Here is a 27395-nt window from a genome sequence, read left to right as displayed (position 1 = left end):
GGCCACTTTCCTCTGAGTTTCCCTCCTCTGAGTTTCCTTTCAGCTGTGTGTGCTATTCTTTGCAGGCCTTTGAGTGTGGAGTTTCCCTTCCTGGCCAGTGGAGATTCAGTGAGGCTGGAAGGTTTATGTTCTGGGAAGGGGGTGGAGCTGGAGCTGCAGCCAGTAGAAGGGCCACCTGTGCTCCACCTGCATGAGCCCTCCCTGCCTTGATGGTTGGCAAAGCATCAGGGACACGCCAGTTCGACGTCCCTTGAGTTGGTATCTGTGACAATTCAATATCAACTCAATCAGTGTTATCAGTAAGCCCAACTATTACAGAAACTCACATAAAGCCACTGACCATATCTCCTCTAAACTACCCTTGTCCCCATAACTGCCCACACTTTAAAATACCTGAAATTCTTCCAACAAGCTAGGTCTACAGATCTTTACCCATGCAGTTTCCTCTGCCTAGAAATGTCCTTGTTTCCTCTCTAAGTCTCCTGTTCATCCTTCAAGTCCCAGCTCAGACAGAACCCACCGTTTTAGAGACTTTCCTAACCAACTTCCTTGAACAGATATAACCTCTTCTTCCTCTGGCGAACTTCTGTCCTCTGCACACAGTTTTAATATGTCCATCACGATTGTTGGATTCCTTACCTAGTTCCCCCACCAGATTGAGAGCTTGTGCACAGTCTGGGTATTCGTCACCATCATGTCCCTGGAACCAAGACAGTGCTTTCTGCCGAGTGGGAATGAGAAAGTTTGGTGGACTTGAGCTGGTGGAGGTAAGATCACTGGGCCACTCTATGTCCTTTTCAAGCGGCTCTTTGGTGACCACACCATCTTCCTGGATTATTAATACAACAAGAGAGCCTGGCTGCACCTCGGCCACCATCCCTGCACATTCAGGATGATCCATCAGGATTCTATTGACAAGAAGGCTCCTGAGGGAGAGACAGGATATGGAGGGGATGGTGATGGCACACTAAGGAGTATGGATTCAGGCTGATTCCTGTCCTGCCCTCAGATAGTCCTGCATTAGCAAGTTAGACAGATTCTAGACCAAAGAATGGCCCCCTATCTCTGGAGAAGCTGCAAGTCCAAGATCAATGGGTGTAAAGAGGAGAAACAGCCTGATAGCCAAGCGGGCCCCACCTCTTTATCCACCAGTGTTGTGGCACACACAGTATACAGGACTCCAAAAAGATGGTATGAGGTTTTTCTATGGGGCAAAGTGGCGTCAGAGCAGATGGCTTCCTGCTTTTTGACAAGTAGGGAATTTATAATGGGTATGAGGACCTGGCAAGGAGGAGGCTTACATTAGAGGTCAGTGTCATCTGTGAGCCCGCACCCCGTTCCTTATGAGAGAAACCTGAGGATTGAGGGTCTGGAAATTACATGGCCTCACTGTCATTATTCTGACCCAGGTCCTGGGATTGCTTGGCCTGGAAAACCATGAATTACGTAAAAAACAAAATCTCAAAGATTCTTAAACTCAACAGAAACACAAGACATTTAAGCTGTGCTTGTGCACTTCCTTCTCTCTTTATCCTTTCTCACTTTAAGTCCTTCTGCAGAAAGTGATACCCATCTTTCACCAACTCTTTCCCTCCCTCTGACTTGAAAGTCCCCAGGGCTCCTGGACAACAGCCTGAGAGGGTGGATGTCTCATTGGTTAAATGCAGTAAGTCCCAACTATGTCACCTGCCTTCTTTTGTTTCCTTGGGGACTTGTCATGCAGCATGAAATTTCTACCATCATAGTTTGTCATCTTTGGGTTCAGACTTTCTCCAGGAGACACCTGTTAAAATCCATAGCTGCCACTGGAAATACAATGCCTGAATACATCTATTCATTCGTGCGTTGATTCAAGGTCAAGTGGGTGAATGTCAGGTGCAGGTATTGCGCTGGGCTGGGGGCTAGAAGCCATACAGTCTCCTTCCTTGAGAGCAGCTTCCAAGTGGAGGGAGTGAGACACACAACCATGCTTAGTATGTGGCATACCTCTGGAATCTCTGAAAAAAGAATGGAGCCCTACAGAGAGGTAGTGAAGGAGGGAAGTGGCTGCAAGCCTGAATACCGACAAAGGACAGGCCTGGGAAACTGGAAGATGATCCCCAGGAACAGTAGGATAGAAAGTCCCTGAAACTCTGATACATTTCTGCCCTCTTTCGGTAACTTCTCTGTGCGCTGTTAAGTAGAGTCGTGTTACAGCCCCCAGGTTACAGATGTAGAGACTGTGGCTTAGTGACTGCAGGTGGCTTCCCAACAGCTGTTGATCACAACCTGTCATATGTAAGCTAACATGAAGATAGATTGGCAAGTCTTCTGCACTGAAATGCCAGTATGCAATGTTTGCTGTTTCGTGATAAGGGTCACTATGGGAAATAGTGAGACCCGAGGCTGCAGCAGCAACTTGGTTACAATCTGGCTCCTATCTCCATGGCTACCCCTGCCCAGGAGCTCCCCCACGGGTCTCCAGAACCAAGGACTCTATCTCACCTCACCAGGAATAAAGACAGGTGCAGGTCATGAGGACACTAAGGGTCTTGTGTGTAGGATCCACCTCTCTATGTTCCCAACTGAGAGGAACATAAAATACACCCCACATGGGATGATTGGGGTGTTGTCTGATAACTACTGACAACTTAATTCACTCAACTAAACTCACAGCCTTTCTTATTCTTCTTGAGAACAAAACCATTTATAGAAACTATATGATTTCATCTTCCTCCAAAACACACACTTGGCTATGATGATTTTCTCACTAAGCCTTATATGACCATCACCTGCCCTATTCACCGCAGGGCTGGTCCAGCTGGTTGGAATCTATCCCAATGGCGATAGGATAGTCATTTCCTGGGAATAAAATGTAGCCAGTACCACGTCCTAACCAATATAAATAGCCTTGCTCTGCAAGGGGAAATAATAGAAGGCATGATCTTTGTGCCCCTTCATTCACAGCCAGGAAGACCTAACGGGAAGCGACGTATAGACTAAGATTGTGAAGGAAGACATGTGTGCCTGAAGATCACCCCACACCCCATGTCTCTCATCTAGTCGTTTGTGTACTAATGGGCTCGTCATGTACTTTCAAAGCTCTTTTCTCAATGCCTAGGGCACAAATATGACTAAAATCCAGACAGTATTCAGGTTGAAGACAGAGACAAATAGGTAGTTATAGTACAGCCAAGGTAAACTAATTATACAAGTTTCAGAAACAGTGTCTTCATCAACTATAAATGGCTTATCTTCTCAGTCCTTAGCAATGAGCTGGAGTTGAAAATCAAATAACACTCAGGGAGGCGTTAGCTCACTAATAGGTGAACAGGGTGTCAGGGACTCAGTGATGCAAGAGGCACTGTCAGTCTGCTATTCCTGTCCTTTTATATTGTTTGCCTAGGTGGCTCCTCTTCTGGGAAGCCTGTCCTGATGTCCACTGGCTGAAAGAATTGCCCACCATATGGGGAGGCAGTGTTGCTCTGGAGTGATTTGTGTGTTAGACTCAAATTTCACAGGTCACAACCTGGAGTGTACAAACAATGAAAGCAAGATTTTGTGTTTGTATTATATCTCTGCTCCCACGCCCTCATTCTTCTCAGTAGGGCAATGGCATTGAGCATGTCATTTCAGGGTAACAGGTGATAGCTAAGTTTTGGTGGCTTGGGGAGGTGAGTAGACAACTTTTCAGGGTCTCCTAGTATCAAGGGTGGGGAGATAGTGACAGGACATTCTGTCCTGGCCTTAGAGGAGGTGGGCACCTCACCCCAGTGTCACTGTATGTTGCTTGGGATCCATGCCTGCTGTGTTCAGGCCACGTGCCAAGCCCTGATAATAAAAAAGTCAAAATCTTTGCTCTCATGAAGCCTACACTTAAAGGGGAGAGAGACATAAACAAATAACTTCTCAAATAAGTATTGAGTTACATATCAGGACATGTATTATGAAGTAGAAGAACCCCTTACTTAAGCTCCCTTACCATTGATATAGTTGACTTTTCTTTCTTTCCTTAAACTCTGTCCTCCTTGAAAGATATGAAGGCAACAGAATAAGCAGGACTTGACGCATTGGGAGTGTGTGACCTTGGGCATCCCTGGGTCTGTTCCTCATCTGTCCGTGATGGAAATTGACCAGAATTCATCTAAAAGGAACTTATTTCAACCACGTGGTCCCTTCACTGCCTGCCTCTCTCAGCCTCTGTGTCTGTGGAGGATTTTCTAAACATTCCCTCCATTATTCTTCTTCCCTTATAGGTCATTGAGGGTCTCCAAGTCCCCCAGCCCAGTCAGGAACCAAGGGTTCTTGAGGGCAAGATGGAGAGCCAAGATGGAATAGGATGGACCTGGGAGAAGACAACCAACCATTTAGGTCTTGAGCTCTAAATTCTAGAGTGGTTTCTCAACTGGGGCTGCAGAGAGGGGCATACACCACACACACACACACGCGCACACACACACACACACACCACACACACGCAGAGAGCAAGACCTAACCTCAGGCAAGGAAAGCTAACAATTCTTTTTTTTTTTAATTTTTATTTTTTAACATCTTTATTGGAGTATAATTGCTTTACAATGGTGTGTTAGTTTCTGTTTTATAACAAAGTGAATCAGTTATACATATACATATGTTCCCATATCTCTTCCCTCTAGCGTGTTGTAAGTACTCAGCCTTCATTAAGTGATTCAATTCCCCCCCCCCCCCAACAAGCCCATGAGGTAGGTGTTGTTATGATCTCTCTTTTACAAATGAGCAAGCTGGGACACAGAAGGGTGATGTGACCACTTAAGGATGCATCACTAATTACTCACAGAGTTGGGATTCAAATTTAGATTATCTAGCTTTAGAGCCCAAGGTCTTAAATTAAACCAGGCTCAGCCTTGCCCAAGAATTTAATGGGAGCCTATCACTAAAACCCGGATCTTCCAAGAGGGTGGTGACCAGTGCTCTGCCCCAAACCAGAGACAAGGTGATGTCCCCTTGCAAGCCCATCGATGAGAGCTGGGGTGAGGTAGGAGAATATTTTTTCAGACCCACACACACTGCACCATAGAGAAAGCCCCTCTCCCATGCCCCGAAGCAGAAGCACTTCCATAGACTTCACAGCAAAGGGAAGAAGAGGAGGACATCCTCAGGGCTGCTCACTTTCTACGCCATCCTGGAGGGTCTCTTTCCTGATAAACTAGCCACTAACATCTCTACCACCCTGTACACCGTATAAAGTTCTTTCATGTCTCTCTTAATTGATCGTCGTGAAGACTCTGTGAGATAAGCAGTATTGGGATTATTTAATTCCCCCTTGACAGATGTGGAAATAGAAGCTCAGGGTGGAGAAAAGTCCTGCCCAGGCAATTAAACCATGAATCCAGATCACAGAGCCAGATCTTGCGATTCTAAATTGTGCCTATGGCTTGTTCGCTTAGATTCAAGGGGCCTCCTGAAATAACTTTGCAGGTTATGTCATCTTCCCATGGGATAACTATTTCCTGCCACACATCCCATCGTGCTTCCACTCTTGTTCCAAATGCTGCACAGCTGGTTGTGACTACAAAAACGATATGCACATCCTTCTACCCGTTACTAAGTTGGGTATTCACTGCACTTTTGGTGTCAGCAGTTCGAGGATGTAGCAAATGGTTCAGACATGTCACAATCAGAATCATTTGGGTTTCCAGGAGAGCAGAAAGTAAAAAGTGATGAAAAGGAGTAAAAGAGGAATCAGAGAACAGAGGCAAATATCGGACAACCATATGGAAAGGAATGAACGAAACAGGAAGTATAAGATGAAGGGAAAAAACGAGGGTCTTGAGGCATGTTGGAAAAGAAAGGAAAAGCATTGGTCTCTCCTCATCGCTGCAGTAACTTCCTAACAAGTTTTGCTTGACTCTGTGCTGGCCTCATCCAGGGAATTCCCTTCTTAAGCCACCCGACAGAGTCTGGTAAAACACAGATCTTGTAACATTCCTTTGTGGTTCAAAGCCCTACAAACACTCCCATCATCCCCAAGATAAAATCTAAGTGCCTCAGGGTAGTATCTGAAGACGCTTCTTCATCTGGCCAAGAGTGGCTTCTTCAGACTTGTCTTGATCCCATCTCCTCATGCATTTGGCCAGAAGGAGAGAAGGGGAGAGGGCATTTCAGGATGTGAGAGTGGCCCACCTTACCATCATTATCATTGTTGAGTATGCTTCTCATTTCTTGGTTGAAAAAGACAGGGTCTAAATCAAGCCAACTTTCTTACTGCTAATAAAGGAGTGATCAGATCCCAGGCCAAGACAGGGATCCTCTGCTTCTAGGGTCAATGTCTCACCCTGGTCTGGTCAACAGGGGGCTGGAGAGCGTACAAGGCCTCTGGAAAGAGCTATTGGGCTTTGCAGGCACCATAGTGACCTGTCTTGTACTTGATAGGGTACAGTCCCGGGATTTGAAAATTTTAACTGAGGTAAAACTCATGGCACAAAATTAACCATTTTAAAGTGAACAACTTAGTGTCATTTAGCACATGCACAATGTTGTGCTACCTACACCACTATCTAGTTCCAAAATATTTCCATTACACCAAAATAAAATTTGTGCCCATTAAGCACATACCCTCCACTCTCCTCTTCCCAGGCCCTGATAACCACCAATGTACATTCTAGATGTTTCATATAAATGGATTCATGTAATATGTGGCCTTTTGTGTCTGGATTCTTTCATTCACGTTTCAAGGTTCATCCCTCTTGCACCATGCATCAGTACTTCACTCCTTTGATGGATGAATACTATTCTATTTATGAAAAAATTAATTAACAGTCAATCTAGGGCTTCCCTGGTGGTGCAGTGGTTAAGAATCCGCCTGCCGATGCAGGGGACATGGGTTTGAGCCCTGGTCTGGAAGATCCCACATGCCACAGAGCAACTAAGCCCATGCGCCACAACTACTGAGCCTGCGCTCTAGAGCCCGTGCTCCACAACAAGAGAAGCCACCGCAATGAGAAGCCTGCACACTGCAAGGAAGAGTAGCCCCTGCTCACTGCAACTAAAGAACACCAGTGCAGGAAGGAAGACCCAATGCAGCCAAAAATAAACAAATAAATAAATAAATAAAAATTAAAAGTTCCCTTAAAAAAAAAATAGTCAGTCTAAGAAAGAAATAGAAAATTTTATTCGAGCCAATCTGAGGATTATAACCTGGGAGACAATCTTTCAGAAAGCTTTGAGGACCGTTCCAACCATTAGAGGTCAAAGCACAGTTATGTAAGTTTTTGAGTCAAAAGGTTATACAACAGGGCTTCCCTGGTGGCGCAGTGGTTGAGAGTCCGCCTGCCGATGCAGGGGACACAGGTTCGTGCCCCGGTCCGGGAAGATCCCACATGCCGCGGAGCGGCTGGGCCCGTGAGCCGTGGCCGCTGAGCCTGCGCGTCCGGAGCCTGTGCTCCGCAACAGGAGAGGCCACAGCAGTGGGAGGCCCGCGTACCGCAAAAAAAAAAAAAAAAAAAAAAGGGGTTATACATCAAATGACATACTGACAATTTACACAAGCCAGATCTGCACGTTGCAACCCCTTACAAGACTAAAAGGATTGTTATCTCTAAGGAGTTATCTTGCTGGCACCAGAGAAAATTGCTCTTGACGATGAAGCAGGCATTCCTGTGTCTTCTAAGGAGGTCTGGTTAATGCACATGCACAATGCACTCTAAAGGGGGAGCGTGGCCCAAATCGCAGAGAGGGAATTTGTTTTTTTTTAAGATTTTTTTTCTTTTGATGTGGACCGCTTTTAAAGTCTTTATTGAATTTGTTACAATACTGCTTCTGTTTTCTGTTTTGGTTTTTTAGCCTCGAGGCATGTGGGATCTTAGCTCCCCAGCAGGGATCCAACCCACACCCCCTACATTGGAAGGCAAAGTCTTAACCACTGGACCACCAGGGAGGTCCCGGCAGAGAGGGAATTTTTTTTTTTTTTTTTTTTGTGGTATGCGGGCCCCTCACTGTTGTGGCCTCTCCCGTTGCGGAGCACAGGCTCCGGACGCACAGGCTCAGCGGCCATGGCTCACGGGCCCAGCCGCTCCGCGGCATGTGGGATCCTCCCGTACCGGGGCACGAACCCGTGTCTCCTGCATCAGCAGGCGGACTCTCAACCACTGCACCACCAGGGAAGCCCCCAGACAGGGAATTTAATGTATGAAAACTTTTTTTCTTGTCTTGCCTTAAAAATAAGTTTGTTTCATCATATTATATACAACGATTTATTTATCCATTCATCCATGGATTTTCCTTGTTTCCAACGTTTTGCTTTTGTGGATAGTGCGGCAACGAACATGAAGATACATGTACTGGTTTTGAGAAACTGTTTCCAATCCTGTCATCTCCCCAGGAGTGCAGCTGCTGGGTCATGTGGTAATTCTATGCTTTCCTTGCTGAGGAGCGGCCAAACATTTTCCATGATTGTCGCACCACTTTACAACCCCACCAGCAATGAATGAGCTGTCCAATTTCTACACATTCTCACCAACACTTGCTTTTTACATTATTTTTTTATAGCCATCCTAGTGGCTGTAATGCAGTAACATTTCTGACATTTTGACTTTTTGGAACCACAAAATCAAAACGTCCAAATGGTTAAGAATCTGTACGAATTTGCCAGGGAATGAGGGGGAAAGCGGGGAGGAAAAGGTATGGATGGGAACCTGCCCCAGGAGGTCCCTTAGCTTCCTATGGACTCCAGGGACATCTGTGCTCCTGTTGTGTAGACAGCTGGCTAGCAGGGATCCACAAAATGTGGCTGATATCAGGCGCTGGGTGAGTTATTTAAACCCTCTCAACCTCAGTTGCCTAATCTATAAAATGAGCATTCATAATTATGTCTTTCCCTCCTCAAGGAGCCCAGATCAGACCAGACTCTGGTCCCTGACCTGAAGGTTTTGGGGCCTGATCTGCAAGTCGGCCTCCTGGTGGCTTTGAGTGAAGAGAACATGTGACCTTGTCCATCAGATACCTGACCCTCAGCAGACCCTCTAGAAATGTTCACTCTTATGAGCTCATAAACTGTTCAACTAGTGCTAATAAGGACAAGAATTATAGCGTAATCACAAATTATGGAATGTATCTTCTGACAGCAAGAGGAGGAGACATGAGCTGAAGCTGTAGTGAAAAATCATTAAAATGTTGGGTTTGCTGAACGTGAACTCTTCATTTCTTTCCTCCTTGTTTAATGTTTAATGTTTAAATGGCTCCTCTTACCACCTGCTGTGTGTGGCGACACTGAGTCATAAATGTTCAGGACATTATTTCCTGGATTCTAACTGGGGCTGGGGGTGTCTGTCCAGCTGTGTGAGCTCAGGGCCCAGAGCAGGACCTCCAGCCCCACTTCGCCCCACCTCTGTAGGACCTCAAAGTCCCCTGGGGTGATGTCCCTCCCACTCTCCTCCTCCTACCCTGGGGCAAAAATTGTTTCTGAAAAGTTTCCAAACTTGAGTCCATTGCTGGACAGCAAAGACAGATCCCAAGGGAAAAAATAAACAAACAAGAAGAATCAAGAGAGTTCATTCCCTCCTTACAGACACGGTGTATTCATGAAATTCAGCCAGGACTTCCAGGCAGTTACCAGATCCCTCACCCTGAGCTGCACATTCCTCCCCCAGTTGCTGGGAGTATCGGCTGCTACTGATTAAAGGCTGCCCTGCTCTCTAGAGAATCTCCCGGGGCCAAACTGAAGCCACTTCACCTGGGAGCCTGTGCCTCCTGGGGGATAAGAAGACCAGTCTATGATGGGGTACAAAAGGCTGGCCTGTGCCTCCAAGTGGGATCTACTCTGTATTACAAATCTCTTTCAGGCTTCCTGTGGAATCAAACTCCACAGAGAGCACATATTCACCCAGCTTTTCCCCTTGCCCACCCAGATTCCCCTCATTCCCTTCCCCTGAGATCACTCTCTCAGTAAACTATTTGTGCCAGAGCCCTCAGGCCCTGCTTTTACGGAACCAGACCCAAGACAGTGGCTGAGCCCGAGCTCATGTGTGCACAGTGGCATTCAGCGGAGGGGCATAGAAGGGGCATAGAAGCACTGAAATTCAGCCCAAACTCTGTGGGCCAAGCAATGCAAGGAATGGACGGGCTTGTCTGATTTGCCCAAAACCACTGATTAGTCTAGACTCAGTCCTGGATGGACGGTCCTGGGATTTTAAACTCAGGGGCTCCAGCTTCAGAGCCACTCCTCGGTCATGGTCACGGTCACAGTGTAGTGCTACCTCCTTAGAAAAAAAACAAGACAAAGCACGATCAAGTCGTCCCATCCCTGATGCTGCTCTCTGATGAGGAAAGGGCTGTCTGCCAGGTTCCTCCACTCTGAAGTTACCCCTTCTGCTCTACAATGAATGGGTATTCTGAGCAGCACTACTTTGAAGCTATGTAAGTTTCCTCGTCAAATTGCAATTTATCCATTAATTTATTTACATATATCTGATGTACTCATGTTTTCCTATTTTCTTGAATGGCTTAACAGCTCTTACTATCCTTATTTATTATAATGCTCAAATGGTCTCTGATTTGGGCAGTGGAAGCCCCTCAGGCTGGCTTCTGGGTCCTTTGGACACATCCCCCTCAATGTTTACAGTTCCTTGCTTTCTAGCCCAAGACGGTCCATCGTCGTCATGTACTTTCCCAGCCCTGGAATCAGCCATTTCTCTAAGGAGCCCAATTCCTTTCGGTGGAAAATGATATTTATAATCCAAGATCTGGGCACAAGGTATGCTCATTGCTATTAGGGTGTTATTGTTTCTACACTGTATCAGTGGAAAGCAGTAGGTGTCATGTGTTTTTGTAGCTACACAAACACACACACATACCTATCTATCTATATCTGTAACTCTCTGTCATCTATCTATCATCTGTCTATCTATCATCTATTTATCTATCTATCTATCTGTCTATATCATCCAGTCTGCTATCATCTACCTACATAGAAAAGCATGGATTTAATATGACCCTGCAATCCCACTTCTAGGCATATATCTGGAGAAAAACATGGCCCAAAAGGATACATACACCCCAGTGCTCACTGCATCACTATTTACAATAGCCAGGACATGGAAGCAACCTATTTCCATCGACAGAGGAATGGATAAAAAAGATGTGGTACATATATACAACGGAATATTACTCAGTCATTAAAAAGAATGAAATAATGCCATTTGCAGCAACATGGATGGACCTAGAGATTGTCATACTGAGTGAAGTAAGTCAGACAGAGAAAGAGAAATATCGTATGATAACCCTTATATGCAGACTCTAAAAAGAAATGATACAAATGAACCTATTTACAAAACAGAAACAGACTCACAGACTTAGAGAACAAGCTTATCATTACAGGGCGGGGGGATAGTCAGGGAGTTTGGGATTGACATGTATGCACTGCTATGTTTAAAATGGATAACAAACAATGACCTACTGTATAGCACAGGGAACTCTGCTCACTGTCATGTGGCAGCCTGGATGGGAGGGCAGTTTGGGGGAGAATGGATACATTATATATATGGTTGAGTCCCTTTGCTGTGCACCTGAAACTATCACAACATTGTTTTGTTTTGCTTTGTTTTGTTTTTATATATTTATTGACTTAATTATTATTATTTATTTTTGGCTGCGTTGGGTCTTCGTTGCTGTGTGGGCTTTCTCTAGTTGTGGCGAGCGGGGGCTACTCTTTGTTGCCGTGTGTGGGCTTCTCACTGTGGTGGCTTCTCTTGTTGCAGAGCATGGGGTCTAGGTGCGCGGGCTTCAGTAGTTGTGGCTTGCGGGCTCTAGAGCTCAGGCTCAGTAGTTGTGGTGCACAGGCTTAGTTGCCCTGTGCATGTGGGATCTTCCCAGACCAGGGCTCGAACCCATGTCCCCTGCATTGGCAGGCGGATTCTTAACCACTGCATGACCAGGGAAGCCCTCACAACATTGTTGATCAGCTATACTCCAATATAAAATAAAAAGTTAAAAAAGAAAAGCATGGATTTACACTGATATATTCAGTTTCAATCGCTGACTCCACGGGGTTTATTCTGGTTTTCTCCCTCTCTGAATCAGTGACTCTCTTCTCCAACAGTGAGAATTCTGCCTTCCACCATGCTTTATATATTTACTTACTTGATCACCCCTCCTTTATGTACCCAAATCCATGATCCATCCCTTTCCACTCACGATGCCCCCTCCCCTTACCCTACTTGGGTTCTCCACACCCTAGTTAGTCTCTGGCTGCTGTTATAGGCCACCCCTATGAGTGGGTATTTTGGGTTCCCACACCCATGCCGGGCTGCCATCCCTGTGGACACCCTCTATTCCCTACTTTGTCTCTGACTTGGAGTCACTGTGCCCCCTTCTCTGCTCCTGCCCTGCAGTGTGAGGCTGCCCACGTTCTGTGTCCCACTTACTGGTTTAGGGCTGGATTATCCAGGAGGGCAAGGCAGGGGAAGGAAAAGGGAGGGAAGGGGCAGAAAAGGGAAAGGAAGAGCCCTGTACCCTTCTGATACCAAATGAAACTGACCAGTGCTTGTAGCCTTTCTGCCCAATCAACTGACCAATCAGCCACCTTTATTCCATGTTCATTGCATTAAGACAGCTGGGAATCGAGGATGGAATACAAAGAGGTATGAAAACATACGTGCTCCAGGACTTACCTGGTGGCGCAGTGGTTAAGAACCCGCCTGCCAATGCAGGGGACACGGGTTCAAGCCCTGGGTCCGGGAAGATCCCAGATGACATGGAGCAACTAAGCCCGTGCGCCACAACTACTGAGCCTGCGCTCTAGAGCCCGCGAGCCACAGCTACTGAGCCTGCATTCTGCAACTACTGAGGCCGCGTTCTGCAGCTACTGAAGCCCATTCACCTAAACCCGTGCTCTGCAACAAGAGAAGCCAACGCAATGAGAAGCCTGCGCACTGCAGTGAAGAGTAGCCCCCGCTCGCCACTACTAGAGAAAGCCCACGCACAGCAAAGAAGATCGAACGCAACCAAAACTAACTAACTAAATAAATTAATTAATTAATTTTAAAAAGAAACAAAACATATGTGCTCCAAAAAAGGTAGATTTAAACTATAAAGGTAGATTTAAAAGGCAGATTTCTAAGCACTGGGAAAAGTCACAGTCAGTGAACTCTTACCTACTTAATATGTCAACCTGGAGTTTTTAAAAGGCCCCACCCACCAGGGATTGTGATGGTCAAAAGCATTTAGTCCCTGAGTCTCTCTGATTCTGCTGTATACATTCCCCCTAATGTGCACAAAGGCATCAGATTATACTTTTGTAAAGAGATGTTTATTGACTTGCTCAATGTAATATTTAATTTAGAATATTCAAAATAAAATCTGTGACATAAATGTCACTACTTCAGTCACCACAATCATTCTTATTTTCATTAGAGTTTGTTGAGAAATTTTCATTCTGATCAGTGCTCAGGAGGAGTAGATGGTACTAACTACCATCAGGAAGTGGATGGAGATGGTCCTAGGAGAGCCCATGAAGTTGAGTATCCGGCACTTACTTGTCACCTCCTTTAATGACGCAATATATAACACTCCACACAGACAATGAGAAAGCTAAATGATTGGGCAGAATACCTAATTGTCCATCAAGGGCAGTAGGTGAAGCCTATCTTCATTTAATAGTTTTATCACAAAGTAAGTAAAGTCTCAGGTGTTCCTGGATACAGCTTCCTTGAAGATCAAAGCCCATGTCCTTCGAGAAAGTCAGGCTCCACTTACGGTCGCATCTCTTGACACAACCTTTAGAACAACAGGTTTTTCCAACTGCGTAAGTCCTACAGTGAACAATTTCAAGGGGATCTGCAACATTTAAACAAACACATGAGAACCGATTAATGGAGCCCCACCAACAAAAAAAAGCAAAGTAGACGAGATACATTATGGACAATAATGCTTTACAAACATGTAAAAGCTACTTTTAGCATCATGTATATTTGATTTTTTTAAACTACCGATTCAGTATGTTTGATAGATAGAGGGACAGATATAGGGACAGCCAGGATGTCTATATTTTCTTGATTGAATTTTAATAGTTTGTGTCTTCAGAGAATTGGTCTATTTAACGTATATTATAAAACATATGGGAATACAGTTGTTCACGGTATTCCCTTTTCATGTCCTATCAGAATTTAACTTCCATTTTTATTGCAATATAGTTGACTTACAGCAGTGCATAAATTTAAGGTGTACAGCAAAATGATTTGACTTACATATATCACAAAATTATTACCACAGTTTTGTTAACATTCATCATCCCATATAGATAGGAAAGGAAAAAAATAAATATTATTTTCCCTTTGTGAGAACTCTTAGGACCTACTCTCTTATACCATACAGAAATATTAACAATAGTCATCATGTTTTGCATTATAGCCCTAGTACTTATTTATAACTGGAAGTTTGTACCTTTTGCACACCTTCATTCAATTTTCCCTACCTATCTTTGATTCTTTATATTTATTCTATAAGCTGTGTTAAGAGGGATGGTGAAAGAATTCATCCATCATTCATTCAGCAAAATATCTATTGAGCACCTATTCTGTACCAGGCTTGATACAAAATCAGGTTGGCCTGTGTTCTTTATTGATTTAAATTTTAAGCAAAAATACTGAGTTTTAAAAACATAACAGATTCTTAGGCATTATGGCAAATTTCTCGGAAAAGGATATAGAGGTAATTTTGTGTATGTTGGAACTTACAAGGTAATCCTGAATAGGTATTACAATTTTAATTGTAAGCACATTCCTCAACTTCTAAAGCGTCCAATCACCTCTCCCAGTAGAATCCACCCAGTTTCATGATGGGAAGAGGTCGTTGTGAAGCATTATGTCTGTTTCTTAACACCTCCTGGCTCCAAGTGTAGTGCAAATGGTGAACTTCTGATGACCACAGTGTTTGTTCCAGTACTTTTAGCCCCTTTCTCACCTTTAGCCCCTTTCAGAGTTGGGGGAACCAACAGTGGCCTTCTAATCTCAGTTGACTGAAGGGCAAGCAAATTGTCGTGGAGGGAGAAGCCCCAGCCTGTGGATGCCTGGGTGGAGCTTCAGGGAGCATCTGCCCTTCCCAGGTGTGCCAGAGGCCCCATTCCTCTCAGGGCTGAGTCCCCTGTCTGTACACACCTACAGTACGGACACACAGACTCCCACAAGTAAAATGGAAACCGTCTCTATCCTCCTCTTCCCTGAGAAAGCCTACCCAAGGGGAGGAGCTGCTGGTTAAATGTGTGACTCCTAGAAATAAGCCTTATTACAGGGCCGTGCTTGAGATGAATGAACAATGGCAACTGTTCTTTGTGCTCCTCAGAGGAGAGATTCCAGATCTTTCTATACATGTAACACTTTGTATTTTAAAATTTCATATGACATACATATATTTCCCCTGCAGACAAATAGACACACACACACTAAGCATGTATTTACATGTCATTTTTTTTACATTTTAAAAGTTCAAACTGAACATAATTTGTGTTCCAGAACTCTAACTCAACTGAAAGTCACTCTGCAAGCATTTACCGGATGACTGCAAGGCAGCATTGGGAGTTTATTAAAGAAATAAAATGAGGAGCTAGAGTTAAGGGTATTCTTAGGGGCAAAGAAAACATAAGAACCAAACTGGATGGTTCCACGGCAAAGTGTTAAGTTAGGTGGTAGGATCCATGATGCCAGCCTGTGGTAACTGATAACAGAGCAGAGGAGAGAGTGGGCTTTGGACTGGGTGGGGAAGGCTTCATGGAGGGGCTTGGGATTGAACTAGAACTTGAAGGGGGAAGAATAGAATGGGGGTGGGGAAGAGCACACATAGAGTTATTATTAGAATGTAAAGGGAGCCCATCTTGATGGCAGCAGGACCCCTGGAAGGTGAGGGGGCTGTGGGAGTCCTTCACATCTGGCAGAAATGCTTTCCATCAGGGGTTCTCACTGTGGCTGCACAGGAGAATCAGTGGGGCCGCTTTGAATGCCACACTCCAGGTGAATTATTTTAGAAAGTCTGAGATGACTTAGGCATCAGGGCTTTTTTAAAGCTCCCCATCAATTTCATTATACAAGCAGAGGCTGAGAACCACTGCCAGGAGAGCTTCTGTAAGTTCCGGTGGAGAAGAGCATCACTGAAGAGCCATGACTTTGCAGTGTGTGCTTTCATGACTGTGCACACACTTCCCTTCATTCCAGTGGACTTGAATGTGGGCCACAGACTTAGCCCTCCCTAGATATTGACAATTAAAGATTTCAGATGGCTCCAAACAGATTCTCTGGCTAACAGAATAAATTATTCTTTGAACTGATAACATGCTTAGATATATAGAGACCCATCAGTTAAAAAAAAGAACTCCCAATAAAACGTTATTCATGCAGAAAATTAACTACTGACCTGTGTTTCTTTACAAGGTTTGAAGGAGAAGTGCTGCAGGATTCTGACGAGAGCAAGTTTCATGTTCATGATAGCAAATCTCATGCCAATGCAGTTTCGGGGTCCAATTCCAAAAGGCATGTATGTATAAGGATTTATGCTCTCCTTGTTCTTCTTACTGAACCTGTAACCATAAAAGTAGATGAAACAAGTTAATGAAACAGAAAAACCACAAGAGCTCCAGACCTGAGGTTTAAACTTAACTCTTGGACCAGTAGCATAAGAGATACCTGTGTGGTCTAGTCATTGAATCCAGCTGTGGTTATTTTGTGTGACAATGGAGCCTTCCCATTCCCCTGACTCTACAGGAAATTTCAGTCCTGTTGAGGAGGTGAGATAAATGCTGTTTAAAGAAAATTTATCTTTAAACACTAAAATTACATTCAGGGTGGTGAGATGTTCACATTCTGAATCGCAGTTAGGAAATGAGACTGGCTGAAGGAAACATGGGTTCCCATCTCCACACACACTTATGTTGGTCACATGCTCATGGGGGAAGGAAGCTGGAGAAACGTCTCTGAGTATTTAAATTGTTATTTTTCAATTGTTTTCCTCTCCTTTCCCTTCCAGTTCCCTTGTGTCATTCTCTGGCTCTCTGTCTTTCTCTCCCCCACACAGGGGATGCTTAGGTCAGAATATGTACATGGGCATATGACTACTCCAGAGTGATCACTGACATCCTTGTCTATCTGTTCCACTAGCCATGAATTCCTTGATGGTTAGACCTCTGTTCTATTCAAATTTGACTCCTCGATATTTGAATATGTCAAGGAAAAAATGTATATTTGGGGAAAGTGATAATGGCGTTGCAGTTATGTATATTTTAAAGAGGCCCTATTTTGCAAAATATTTTGTAAGATTTACAGACAATGTGACTTAAAATAAGATGGAGAAGGGCAGCAGTGGCATGTGGATGGGACAGAGACATGGGCTGACGGTTGTTAAGCAGGGAATGTGCACATACAGGTACACTGAAAGCATTTCAGGTGGCTCCACCCCCGTTTCTCGCGCTTCAGTTAGGCCCGCGCTTTCTGTGCATCACCTCAGGGAGCACTCGCCTAGTGAAGAAGCTCAGGGTAAGGCAGGACTGAGAGCAAGTTGACGCCGGGAAGGAGACCCCAAAGAGGCCACAGCTGCAGGAGGCCAGGGTCTGGGCCGCCGTTGGCCTTCCCCGAGGGCTTCGACCGGGCCCTTCAGGCCGCCCGCCTAACGGACCCCACCCTGCCTCACTGACCCAGTTGCCCTCTTGCCAGAATGAGCTGAAGTCTGAAAATTGCTCAGCAGGACAGGGCATAGCACGGGACTCTTCTCTTGTGGTTTCACTTGCCAGTGACCACTATCTTGATAATTCCGTGTGGCTAACAGGGTCTTGGTGCTCCGGCCAGGTGTCAGGCCTGTGCCTCTGAGGTGGGAGGGCCAAGTTCAGGACACTGGTCCACCAGAGACCTCCCGGCTCCACGTAATATCAAATGGTGAAAGCTCTCCCAGAGATCTCCATCTCAATGCTAAGACCCAGCTCCACTCAACGACCAGCAAGCTACAGCACTGGACACCCTATGCCAAACAACTAGCAAGACAGGAACACAACCCCACCCATTAGCAGAGAGGCTGCCTAAAATCATAATAAGGTCACAGACACCCCAAAACACACCACCAGATGCAGTCCTGCTCACCAGAAAGACAAGATCCAGCCTCATCTACCAGAACACAGGCACTAGTCCCCTCCACCAGGAAGCCTACACAACCCACTGAACCAACCTTAGCCACTGGGGGTAGACACCAAAAACAATGGGAACTATGAACCTGCAGCCTGCAAAAGGGGACTCCAAGCACAGTAAGATAAGCAAAATGAGAAGACAGAGAAACACACAGTAGATGAAGGAGCAAGGCAAAAACCCACCAGACCAAACAAATGAAGAGGAAATAGGCAGTCTACCTGAAAAATAATTCGAGCAATGACAGTAAAGACGATACAAAATCTTGGAAATAGAATGGAGAAAATACAAGAAATGTTTAACAAGGACCTGGAAGACCTAAAGAGCAAACAAATAATGATGAACAACACAATAAATGAAATTAAAAATTCTCTAGAAGGAATCAATAGCAGAATAACTGAGGCAGAAGAACGGATAAGTGACCTGGAAGATAAAATAGTGGAAATAACTACTGCAGAGCAGAATAAAGAAAAAAGAATGAAAAGAATTGAGGACAGTCTCAGAGACCTCTGGGACAACATTAAACACACCAACATTCGAATTATAGGGGTCCCAGAAGAAGAAGAGAAAAAGAAAGGGACTGAGAAAATATTTGAAGAGATTATAGTTGAAAACTTCCCTAATATGGGAAAGGAAATACTTAATCAAGTCCAGGAAGTGCAGAGAGTCCCATATAGGATAAATCCAAGGAGAAACACGCCAAGACATAAATTAATCAAACTATCAAATATTAAATACAAAGAAAAAATATTAAAAGCAGGAAGGGAAACACAACAAATAACATACAAGGGAATCCCCATAAGGTTAACAGTTGATCTTTCAGCAGAAACTCTACAAACCAGAAGGGAGTGGCAGACATATTTAAAGTGATGAAAGGGAAAAACCTACAACCAAGATTACTCTACCCAGCAAGGATCTCATTCACATTCGATGGAGAAATTAAAAGCTTTACAGACAAGCAAAAGCTAAGAGAATTCAGCACCACAAAACCAGCTTTACAACAAATGCTAAAGGAACTTCTCCAGGCAGGAAACACAAGAGAAGGAAAAGACCTACAATAACAAACCCAAAACAATTAAGAAAATGGTAATAGGAACATACATATTGATAATTACCTTAAATGTAAATGTATTAAATGCTCCAACCAAAAGACATAGACTGGCTGAATGGATACAAAAACAAGAACCATATATATGCTGTCTACAAGGGACCCATTTCAGACCTAGGGACACATACAGACTGAAAGTGAGGGGATGGAAAAAGATATTCCATGGAAATGGAAATCAAAAGAAAGCTGGAGTAGCAATTCTCACATTAGACAAAATAGACTTTAAAATAAAGACTATAATAAGAGACAAAGAAGGACACTACATAATGATCAAGGGATCAATCCAAGAGGAAGATATAACAATTGTAAATATTATGCACCCAACATAGGAGCACCTCAATACATAAGGCAAATGCTAACAGCCATAAAAGGGGAAATCGACAGTAACACAATCAGAGTAGGGGACTCTAACACCCACTTTTACCAATGGACAGATCATCCAAAATGAAAATAAACAAGCTTTAAATGACACATTAAACAAGACGGACTGAATTGATATTTATAGGACATTCCATCCAAAAACAATAGAATACACATTCTTCTCAAGTGCTCATGGAATATTCTCCAGGATAGATCATATCTTGGGTCACAAATCAAGCCTTGGTAAATTTAAGAAAATTGAAATTGTATCAAGTATCTTTTCTGACCACAACACTATGAGACTATATATCAATTACAGGAAAAAAATCTGTAAAAAATACAAACACATGGAGGCTAAACAATACACTACTTAATAACCAAGAGATCACAGAAGAAATCAAAGAGGAAATCAAAAAATACCTAGAAACAAATGAAAATGAAAACACGACGACCCAAAACCTATGGGATGCAGCAAAAGCAGTTCTAAGAGGGAAGTTTACAGCTATACAAGCCTACCTCAAGAAACAAGAAAAATCTCAAATAAACAACCTAATCTTATACCTAAAGCAATTAGAGAAAGAAGAACAAAAAAACCCCAAAGTTAGCAGAAGGAAAGAAATCATAAAGATCAGATCAGAAATAAATGAAAAAGAGCTGAAGGAAACAATAGCAAAGAGCAATAAAACTAAAAGCTGGGGCTTCCCTGGTGGCGTAGTGGTTGAGAATCTGCCTGCTAATACAGGGGACACGGGTTCAAGCCCTGGTCTGGGAGGATATCATATGCCGCGGAGCAGCTAGGCCCATGAGCCACAACTACTGAGCCTGCACGTCTGGAGCCTATGCTCCGCAACAAGAGAGGCCGCAATAGTGAGAGGCCCATGCACTGCGATGAAGAGTGGTCCCTGCTTGCCACAACTAGAGAAAGCCCTCACACAGAAACGAAGACCCAACACAGCAAAAATAAATAAATAAATTACTAAAAAAAACCCTCCTACCCGCAACATCTTCTTTAAAAAAAAAACAAACAAACTAAAAGCTGGTTCTTTGAGAAGATAAACAAAATTGATAAACCATTAGCCAGACTCATCAAGAAAAAAAGGGAGAAGACTCAAATCAATAGAATTAGAAATGAAAAAGGAGAAGTAACAACTGACAGTGCAGAAATACAAAGGATCATGAGAGATTACTACAAGCAACTATATGCCAATAAAATGGACAACCTGGAAGAAATGGACAAATTCTTAGAAAAGCACAACTTTCCGAGACTGAACCAGGAAGAAATAGAAAATATAAACATACCAATCACAAGCACTGAAATTGAGACTGTGATTAAAAATCTTCCAACAAACAAAAGCCCAGGACCAGATGGCTTCACAGGTGAATTCTATCAAACATTTAGAGAAGAGCTAACACCTATCCTTCTCAAACTCTTCCAAAATATAGCAGAGGGGGGGTTCACTCCCAAACTCATTCTACAAGGCCATCATCACCCTGATACCAAAACCAGACAAAGATGTCACAAAGAAAGAAAACTATAGGCCAATAACACTGATGCACATAGATGCAAAAATGCTCAACAAAATACTAGCAAACAGAATCCAACAGCACATTAAAAAGATCATACATCATGATCAAGTGGGGTTTATCTCAGGGATGCAAGGATTCTTCAGTATATGCAAATCAATCAATGTGATACACCATATTAACAAATTGAAGGATAAAAACCATATGATCATCTCAATAGATGCAGAAAAAGCTTTTGACAAAATTCAACATCCATTTATGATAAAAACCCTCCAGAAGGTAGGCATAGAGGGAACTTACCTCAACATAATCAAGGCCATACATGACAAACCCACAGCCAACATCATTCTCAATGGTGAAAAACTGAAACCATTTCCACTAAGATCAGGAACAAGACAAGGTTGCCACTCTCAGCACTATTATTCAACATAGTTTTCAAAGTTTTAGCCACAGCAATTAGAGAAGAAAAAGAAATAAAAAGAGTCCAAATCGGAAAAGAAGAAGTAAAGCTGTCACCATTTGCAGATGACATGATACTATACATAGACAATCCTAAAGACTTTATCAGAAAACTACTATAGGCAGTCAATGAATTTGGTAAAGTAGCAGGATACAAAATTAATGAACAGAAATCTCTTGCATTCCTATACACTAATGATGAAAAATCTGAAAGAGAAATTAAGGAAACACTCCTGTTTACCATTGCAACAAAAAGAATAAAATACCTAGGAATAAACCTACCTAAGGAGACAAAAGACCTGTATGCAGAAAACTATAAGACACTGATGAAAGAAATTAAAGATGATACAAACAGATGGAGAGGTATACCATGTTCTTGGATTAGTAGAATCAACATTGTGAAAATGACTATACTACCCAAAGCAACCTACAGATTCAATGCAATCCCTATCAAACTACCAATGGCATTCTTCACAGAACTAGAACAAAAATTTTCACAATTTGTATGGAAATACAAAAGACCCCAAACAGCCAAAGCAATCTTGAGAACGAAAAACGGAGCTGGAAGAATCAGGCTCCCTGACTTCAGACTATACTACAAAGCTACAGTAATCAAGACAGTATGGTACTGGCACAAAAACAGGAATATAGATCAATGGAACAGGATAGAAAGCCCAGAGATAAACCCACGCACCTATGGTCAACTAATCTATGACAAAGGAGGCAAGGATATACAATGGAGAAAAGACAGCCTCTTCAATAAGTGGTGCTGGGAAAACTGGACAGCTACATGTAAAAGTATGACATTAGAACACTCCCTAACACTATACACAAAAATAAACTCAAAATGGATTAAAGACCTAAATGTAAGGCCAGACACTATCAAACTCTTAGAGGAAAACATAGGCAGAACACTCTATGACATCAATCACAGCAAGATCCTTTTTGACCCACTTCCTAGAGAAATGGAAATAAAAACAAAAATAAACAAATGGGACCTAATGAAACTTAAAAGCTTTTGCACAGCAAAGGAAACCATAAACAAGACGAAAAGACAACCCTCAGAATGGGAGAAAATATTTGCCAATGAAGCAACTGACAAAGGATTAATCTCCAAAATTTACAAGCAGCTCATGCAGCTCAACATTAAAAAAACAAACAACCCAATGCAAAAATGGACAGAAGACCTAAATAGACATTTCTCCAAAGAAGATATACAGATTGCCAACAGACACATGAAAGAATGCTCAACATCACTAATCATTAGAGAAATGCAAATCAAAACTACAATGAGGTATCACCTCACACCAGTCAGAATGGCCATCATCAAAAAATCTAGAAACAATAAATGCTGGAGAGGGTGTGGAGAAAAGGGAACCCTCTTGTGCTGCTGGTGGGAATGTAAATTGATACAGCCACTATGGAGAACAGTATGGAGGCGCCTTAAAAAACTAAAAATAGAACTCCCATATGACCCAGCAATCCCACTACTGGGCATATACCCTGAGAAAACCATAATTCAAAAAGAGTCATGTACCACAATGTTCATTGCAGCTCTATTTACAATATCCAGGACATGGAAGCAACCTAAGCGTGCATCAATAGATGAATGGATAAAGAAGATGTGGCACATATATACAATGGAATACTACTCAGCCATAAAAAGAAACAACATTGAGTCATTTGTAGTGAGATGGATGGACCTAGAGTCTGTCATACAAAATGAAGTAAGTCAGAAAGAGAAAGACAAATACCGTATGCTAACACATATATATGGAATCTAAAAAAACAAAAATGGTTATGAAGAACCTAGGGGCAGGACAGGAATAAAGACGCAGATGTAGAGAATGGACCTGAGGACACGGGGAGGGGGAAGGGTAAGCTGGGACAAAGTGAGAGAGTGGCATGGACTTATACATACTACCAAATGTAAAATAGATAGCTAGTGGGAAGCAGCCGCATAGCACAGGGAGATCAGCTCGGTGCTTTGTGACCACCTAGAGGGGTGGGATAGGGAGGATGGGAGGGAGATGCAAGAGGGAGGAGATATGGGGATATGTGTATACGTAGAGCTGGTTCACTTTGTTATAAAACAGAAACTAACGTACGATTGTAAAGCAATTATACTCTAATAAAGATGTTAAAATTTTTTTTAAATAAAGTATTTAATAGGCTTGTGCCTATAGAATATTCCTGTGTACATGTCAAATCACACATACTTGTGAATATTTTTAAAATTCTCCATAATAGGCTTTTTTCCTAGCCTTTGGATTTCTCACTGGCTGGCCCAGTCCCTCACCCACAGGTGGGCATTTATTCTCTGCTTGATGCCTGAATGAATCAAAGGGAAGTACAGTGAGTGGTCCAGGTTCGTGAAGCTGCAGGACAGGGAGCTACTGAGCTTGGAGGAACTGCAGAGGTTCCCTGGCCCAGAAAACAGAGGACTTGGTCCACTCTGACTCTTCTGTCAATAAGTGCTATGTGTCACCATTGTGCTAGCACTCGGGACTCCATGGCAAACAAAACAACTCTTGGCCATCAGGGAGCTGATGGGGTGTAATAAAGGTCTAGATCCCAGCTACTGGCCTAAAAAGTTCATTCCAAATTTTGCTTACCATACACTAAATGGGAGAGCATTAACTCTTTCCAGGGTCCAATCTGTGTCCAAACCAGATCTTGGCTCTGAATTCCCAGAAGAGGATGCTCAAGACCCATCCAAGGAGGAAATCTCAGACATGTAGAGAACAGATGACTTCACTTTGGAAAGTCATCAAATACTGAGGTAGAAGGGACCTGACCCAGGTGTGCAGCCACAGACAGAACCAGGGCACCTGTGTGCACCTCCGTCCTCAGTGAGGCTGCTTGAACCATCAGGGATGAGACCTCTAGGTCCCAGCCTGCACTCTCACAATAATGCTAGAGGAAATGTAGCCAATGTTTAAAAATATGGAATGTGGGAACATGGGGTGAATTCAGAGAGCTAAGAGAGAACAGAGAGAAAGGCTTAAAGGGAATAAAAAGACAGTGGTTAGGTAAATTATGGCATATGCATACAAACATATACACATAGAATGTTGTTTATACTTTACTGTTAAATAAAGAAGTTCAAAACCAAATAAAGTATAATACCATCCTGTTTTTAAAATCTATATATGCATAGAAAAATGTCCATAAGGACATATATGACATTATAAATGAGGCCTATCTTAAGGTATTAGGAATGTAGACAGCTATAATTTTCTTTTTCTAGTCTATACTTTGTATAATTTTGACTCACATAATGAACACCCTTAAACAGAAAAATCTTCCAACAATAAAAAGATATACAAATAAATTATTGCATGATCACCCACTTGCCAACTATAATAAGAGTTGTCAAAATATGCAAGCACCAAAAAGGATCAGGGTGGGTGTCCTTTCCTCAGGGTCTTGTACCTTTCAGGACGGAACTCCTCAGGCTCTGGCCAGAGCTCTGGGTCATTGTGAAGAACGAAGAGTGGCACCACCACTGTTGTCCCTTTGGCAATGAACACTCCATTGACTTCCACATCCTTCTTACAGATCCTCTCAATTCTACCAGCAATTGGGAATATTCTGAGAGTTTCATTCAACACCATGTCAAGATACTCCATCTGTACCAGAGCCTCATAGGTGGGAGGCGCCTGGGAAGAGAAAACGAGATTTTGATAAATTAAGATTTCGGATCAACCTTCAACTCCATCTGTGTAGTCCTATTGAAATGTTAGGAGCTCCGGGGAATAATTTAAATTGGTAGAGGACCTTAGCATTTATAGACATTTTAATATCTATCATGTGCTTTGACCTGCTCAATGGCCCACAGAGGTGTGTAGAGTAGTTATGGCTATGGGCAATGTTAGGACAATGCCCTAAACAGGGCCTGAAATCCCGCACATTATCATCGAGTGTATTTTCTTTCTCATGAGAACAAACGTGACCAATAGACTACGACCCTTAGTCTTAAGTGAAATAGGCCAAAGTCACTGTTTCCTTTTGAAAGTGAGGCCACACATCTGTACCAAGGAAAGAAATGTATAAAAGAGCAAATCCCCTGTTCAACATAAAGGTTTTTAGTTGAAAACTCCTGACTGCTAATGCTTTTCATTATACATATAAAGTTTGGAATCACTATATTATATGAAAACTCTATAAATAATTTGGGGAGAAACAAGTTCCTTTCTAAACCAAATACAAAAACAAAGAGCAAGATTGGGTGCTACAAGGAACACAATTTCAGATCCAGGGAAAGTTACAAGAGGATGAGAACCCTACCCTCAGCCACAGCCTCTGTTGCTGGAACAGTCTCCTATGATCCCTTCAGGGGTGACTGTTAAGGTCTGAAGGTCTAAACAAACCACTCCAGCCCCAGAGGCCAGTTCTCCTCACACCACAAAGAATTCCACTCTTGGCAGAGATCTGAGACCAGTGGGGGTGACATGTGGCTGTCACGTGGGGTTATATTTAAGGGGCAACATTGTAGAGGGTAAGAGTTGGCTCAGGAGACAGACACCCTGGCACATAGGTTGGCGTTTTCACCACTAGGTACACGACTAGTATGTGAAAGTATTTCATCTCTCTGTCGCTCAGGTTTCTGAAACGTTACATGGAGATAATTAGAGTTGACACTTCATAGGCTTGTGTGGCAGACACACTCACTGCTCACCCAGTATCCACGTAGTCCCTGTATTTCCCAGCCCACTTGAAGTTACAGGAAACCAGCTTTGCCAATGGGCTGTGAACGGAGGCGATTATGTCAGTTCGGGGACAAATCATTTGAAAAGCCAGTGAGCAACGCTCGAGTCCCTTATTCCCCAGACAACAGGAAGTCCTCATGTTCCAGATAAGGTAGCTACAGGAAGGTGGAGCCTCTTAGCCTGTATCCCCGAGTAACGCTGTGGAGCAGAGCTGCCCTCTCCCATCCTCCACTAACAATCCATGTTGGTCATGTAGATATGGGTTAGAAGTAAACCTCTGCTCTGTAAAGCCACTGAGATTTGAGGGCTAACCTGTTACTGAGGCATAACCTAGTTTCTCCTGACTTATACAGAATCTTATGAAGGTTAGATTCATTTATAACTAGAAAGTACTTAGATAGACATATATCGTAAGAAGCAAATGTTAGCCAATAGTGTTGTTATTATAAGTATTATTATAAAAAGGGGAGGACACAATGCTTTAGCTAGCCTGTCTCTTAGTGACCTTTTCACCTTATTGCATCAAAAGAATCCCAATATGAGATTTACCAGAGAAGACAGATCATCTCTAACTTAGGTAGGCACTACAATCTATCCTTATCTTGTATTTGAAGGACTCAGGATTCTGAACGGTGATAAAACTTGTCTAAAAGCACAGCCAGGACTCAAACTCACGTCCTCTGTTTCCTACTTTAAGCCCTTTGTTGTTACAAGGCTCCTCCTAGTCTGCAGTGTACCCAGGGCGGTAGACTGAATTAATGGTCCCAGTTCTCCAGTCCTTCCTGGGTCCATGCCCTTTGTCATCTAACCCAGTGGTGCCTCCCATTCTGACTCAGGTTGGCCAGGTGACTCACTCTGAACCAGTGGAAAGTTGGCTAAGTGTGGCGCTTGCACAAATTTGAAAGTCACCCACATGATTGGGCTTCCTGCTCGTGCCATCTGCCATTGCCCTGAGAAGCAGACATGTGGAGTATGAGACACATGTGGAGCACGTGTGGAGCTGAGTCACCCTAACTGCATAGCCAAGGCCAGCCTACATCAGCCAACACCCAGAACCAAGGAAGTCCAGCCATATCGACAGATAACTAACTATGCAGACACTGGAGCAATAAATGCTTACTG

General features: G+C 43.2%; 1 protein-coding gene across 2 annotated transcripts in view; it reads right to left on the bottom strand.

The window, feature by feature from the left end:
* Positions 1 to 13483: 13483 nt before the first annotated feature.
* Positions 13484 to 27395, bottom strand: part of LOC137206682 (cytochrome P450 3A28-like) — a 42446-nt gene continuing 28534 nt past the window's right edge. The window contains exons 11-13 of one of the 2 annotated variants that reach the window (XM_067705652.1): positions 24997 to 25223; positions 16357 to 16519; positions 13484 to 13788 (exon numbers count right to left, since the gene is read on the bottom strand). In XM_067705652.1, the coding sequence (XP_067561753.1) occupies positions 13693 to 13788; positions 16357 to 16519; positions 24997 to 25223 (486 nt within the window). In that variant the 3' untranslated portion in view covers positions 13484 to 13692. Of the gene's footprint in view, positions 13789 to 16356; positions 16520 to 16625; positions 16716 to 24996; positions 25224 to 27395 lie in introns of those variants that run through there. The other variant, XM_067705653.1, reaches the window with a different exon arrangement.

Source organism: Pseudorca crassidens, chromosome 15, assembly GCF_039906515.1.
Source record: "Pseudorca crassidens isolate mPseCra1 chromosome 15, mPseCra1.hap1, whole genome shotgun sequence".
Taxonomy (NCBI): Eukaryota; Metazoa; Chordata; class Mammalia; order Artiodactyla; family Delphinidae; genus Pseudorca; species Pseudorca crassidens.
The sequence above is the reverse complement of the archived record's forward strand: the minus strand, read 5'-3'. Positions and strand labels throughout refer to the sequence as shown.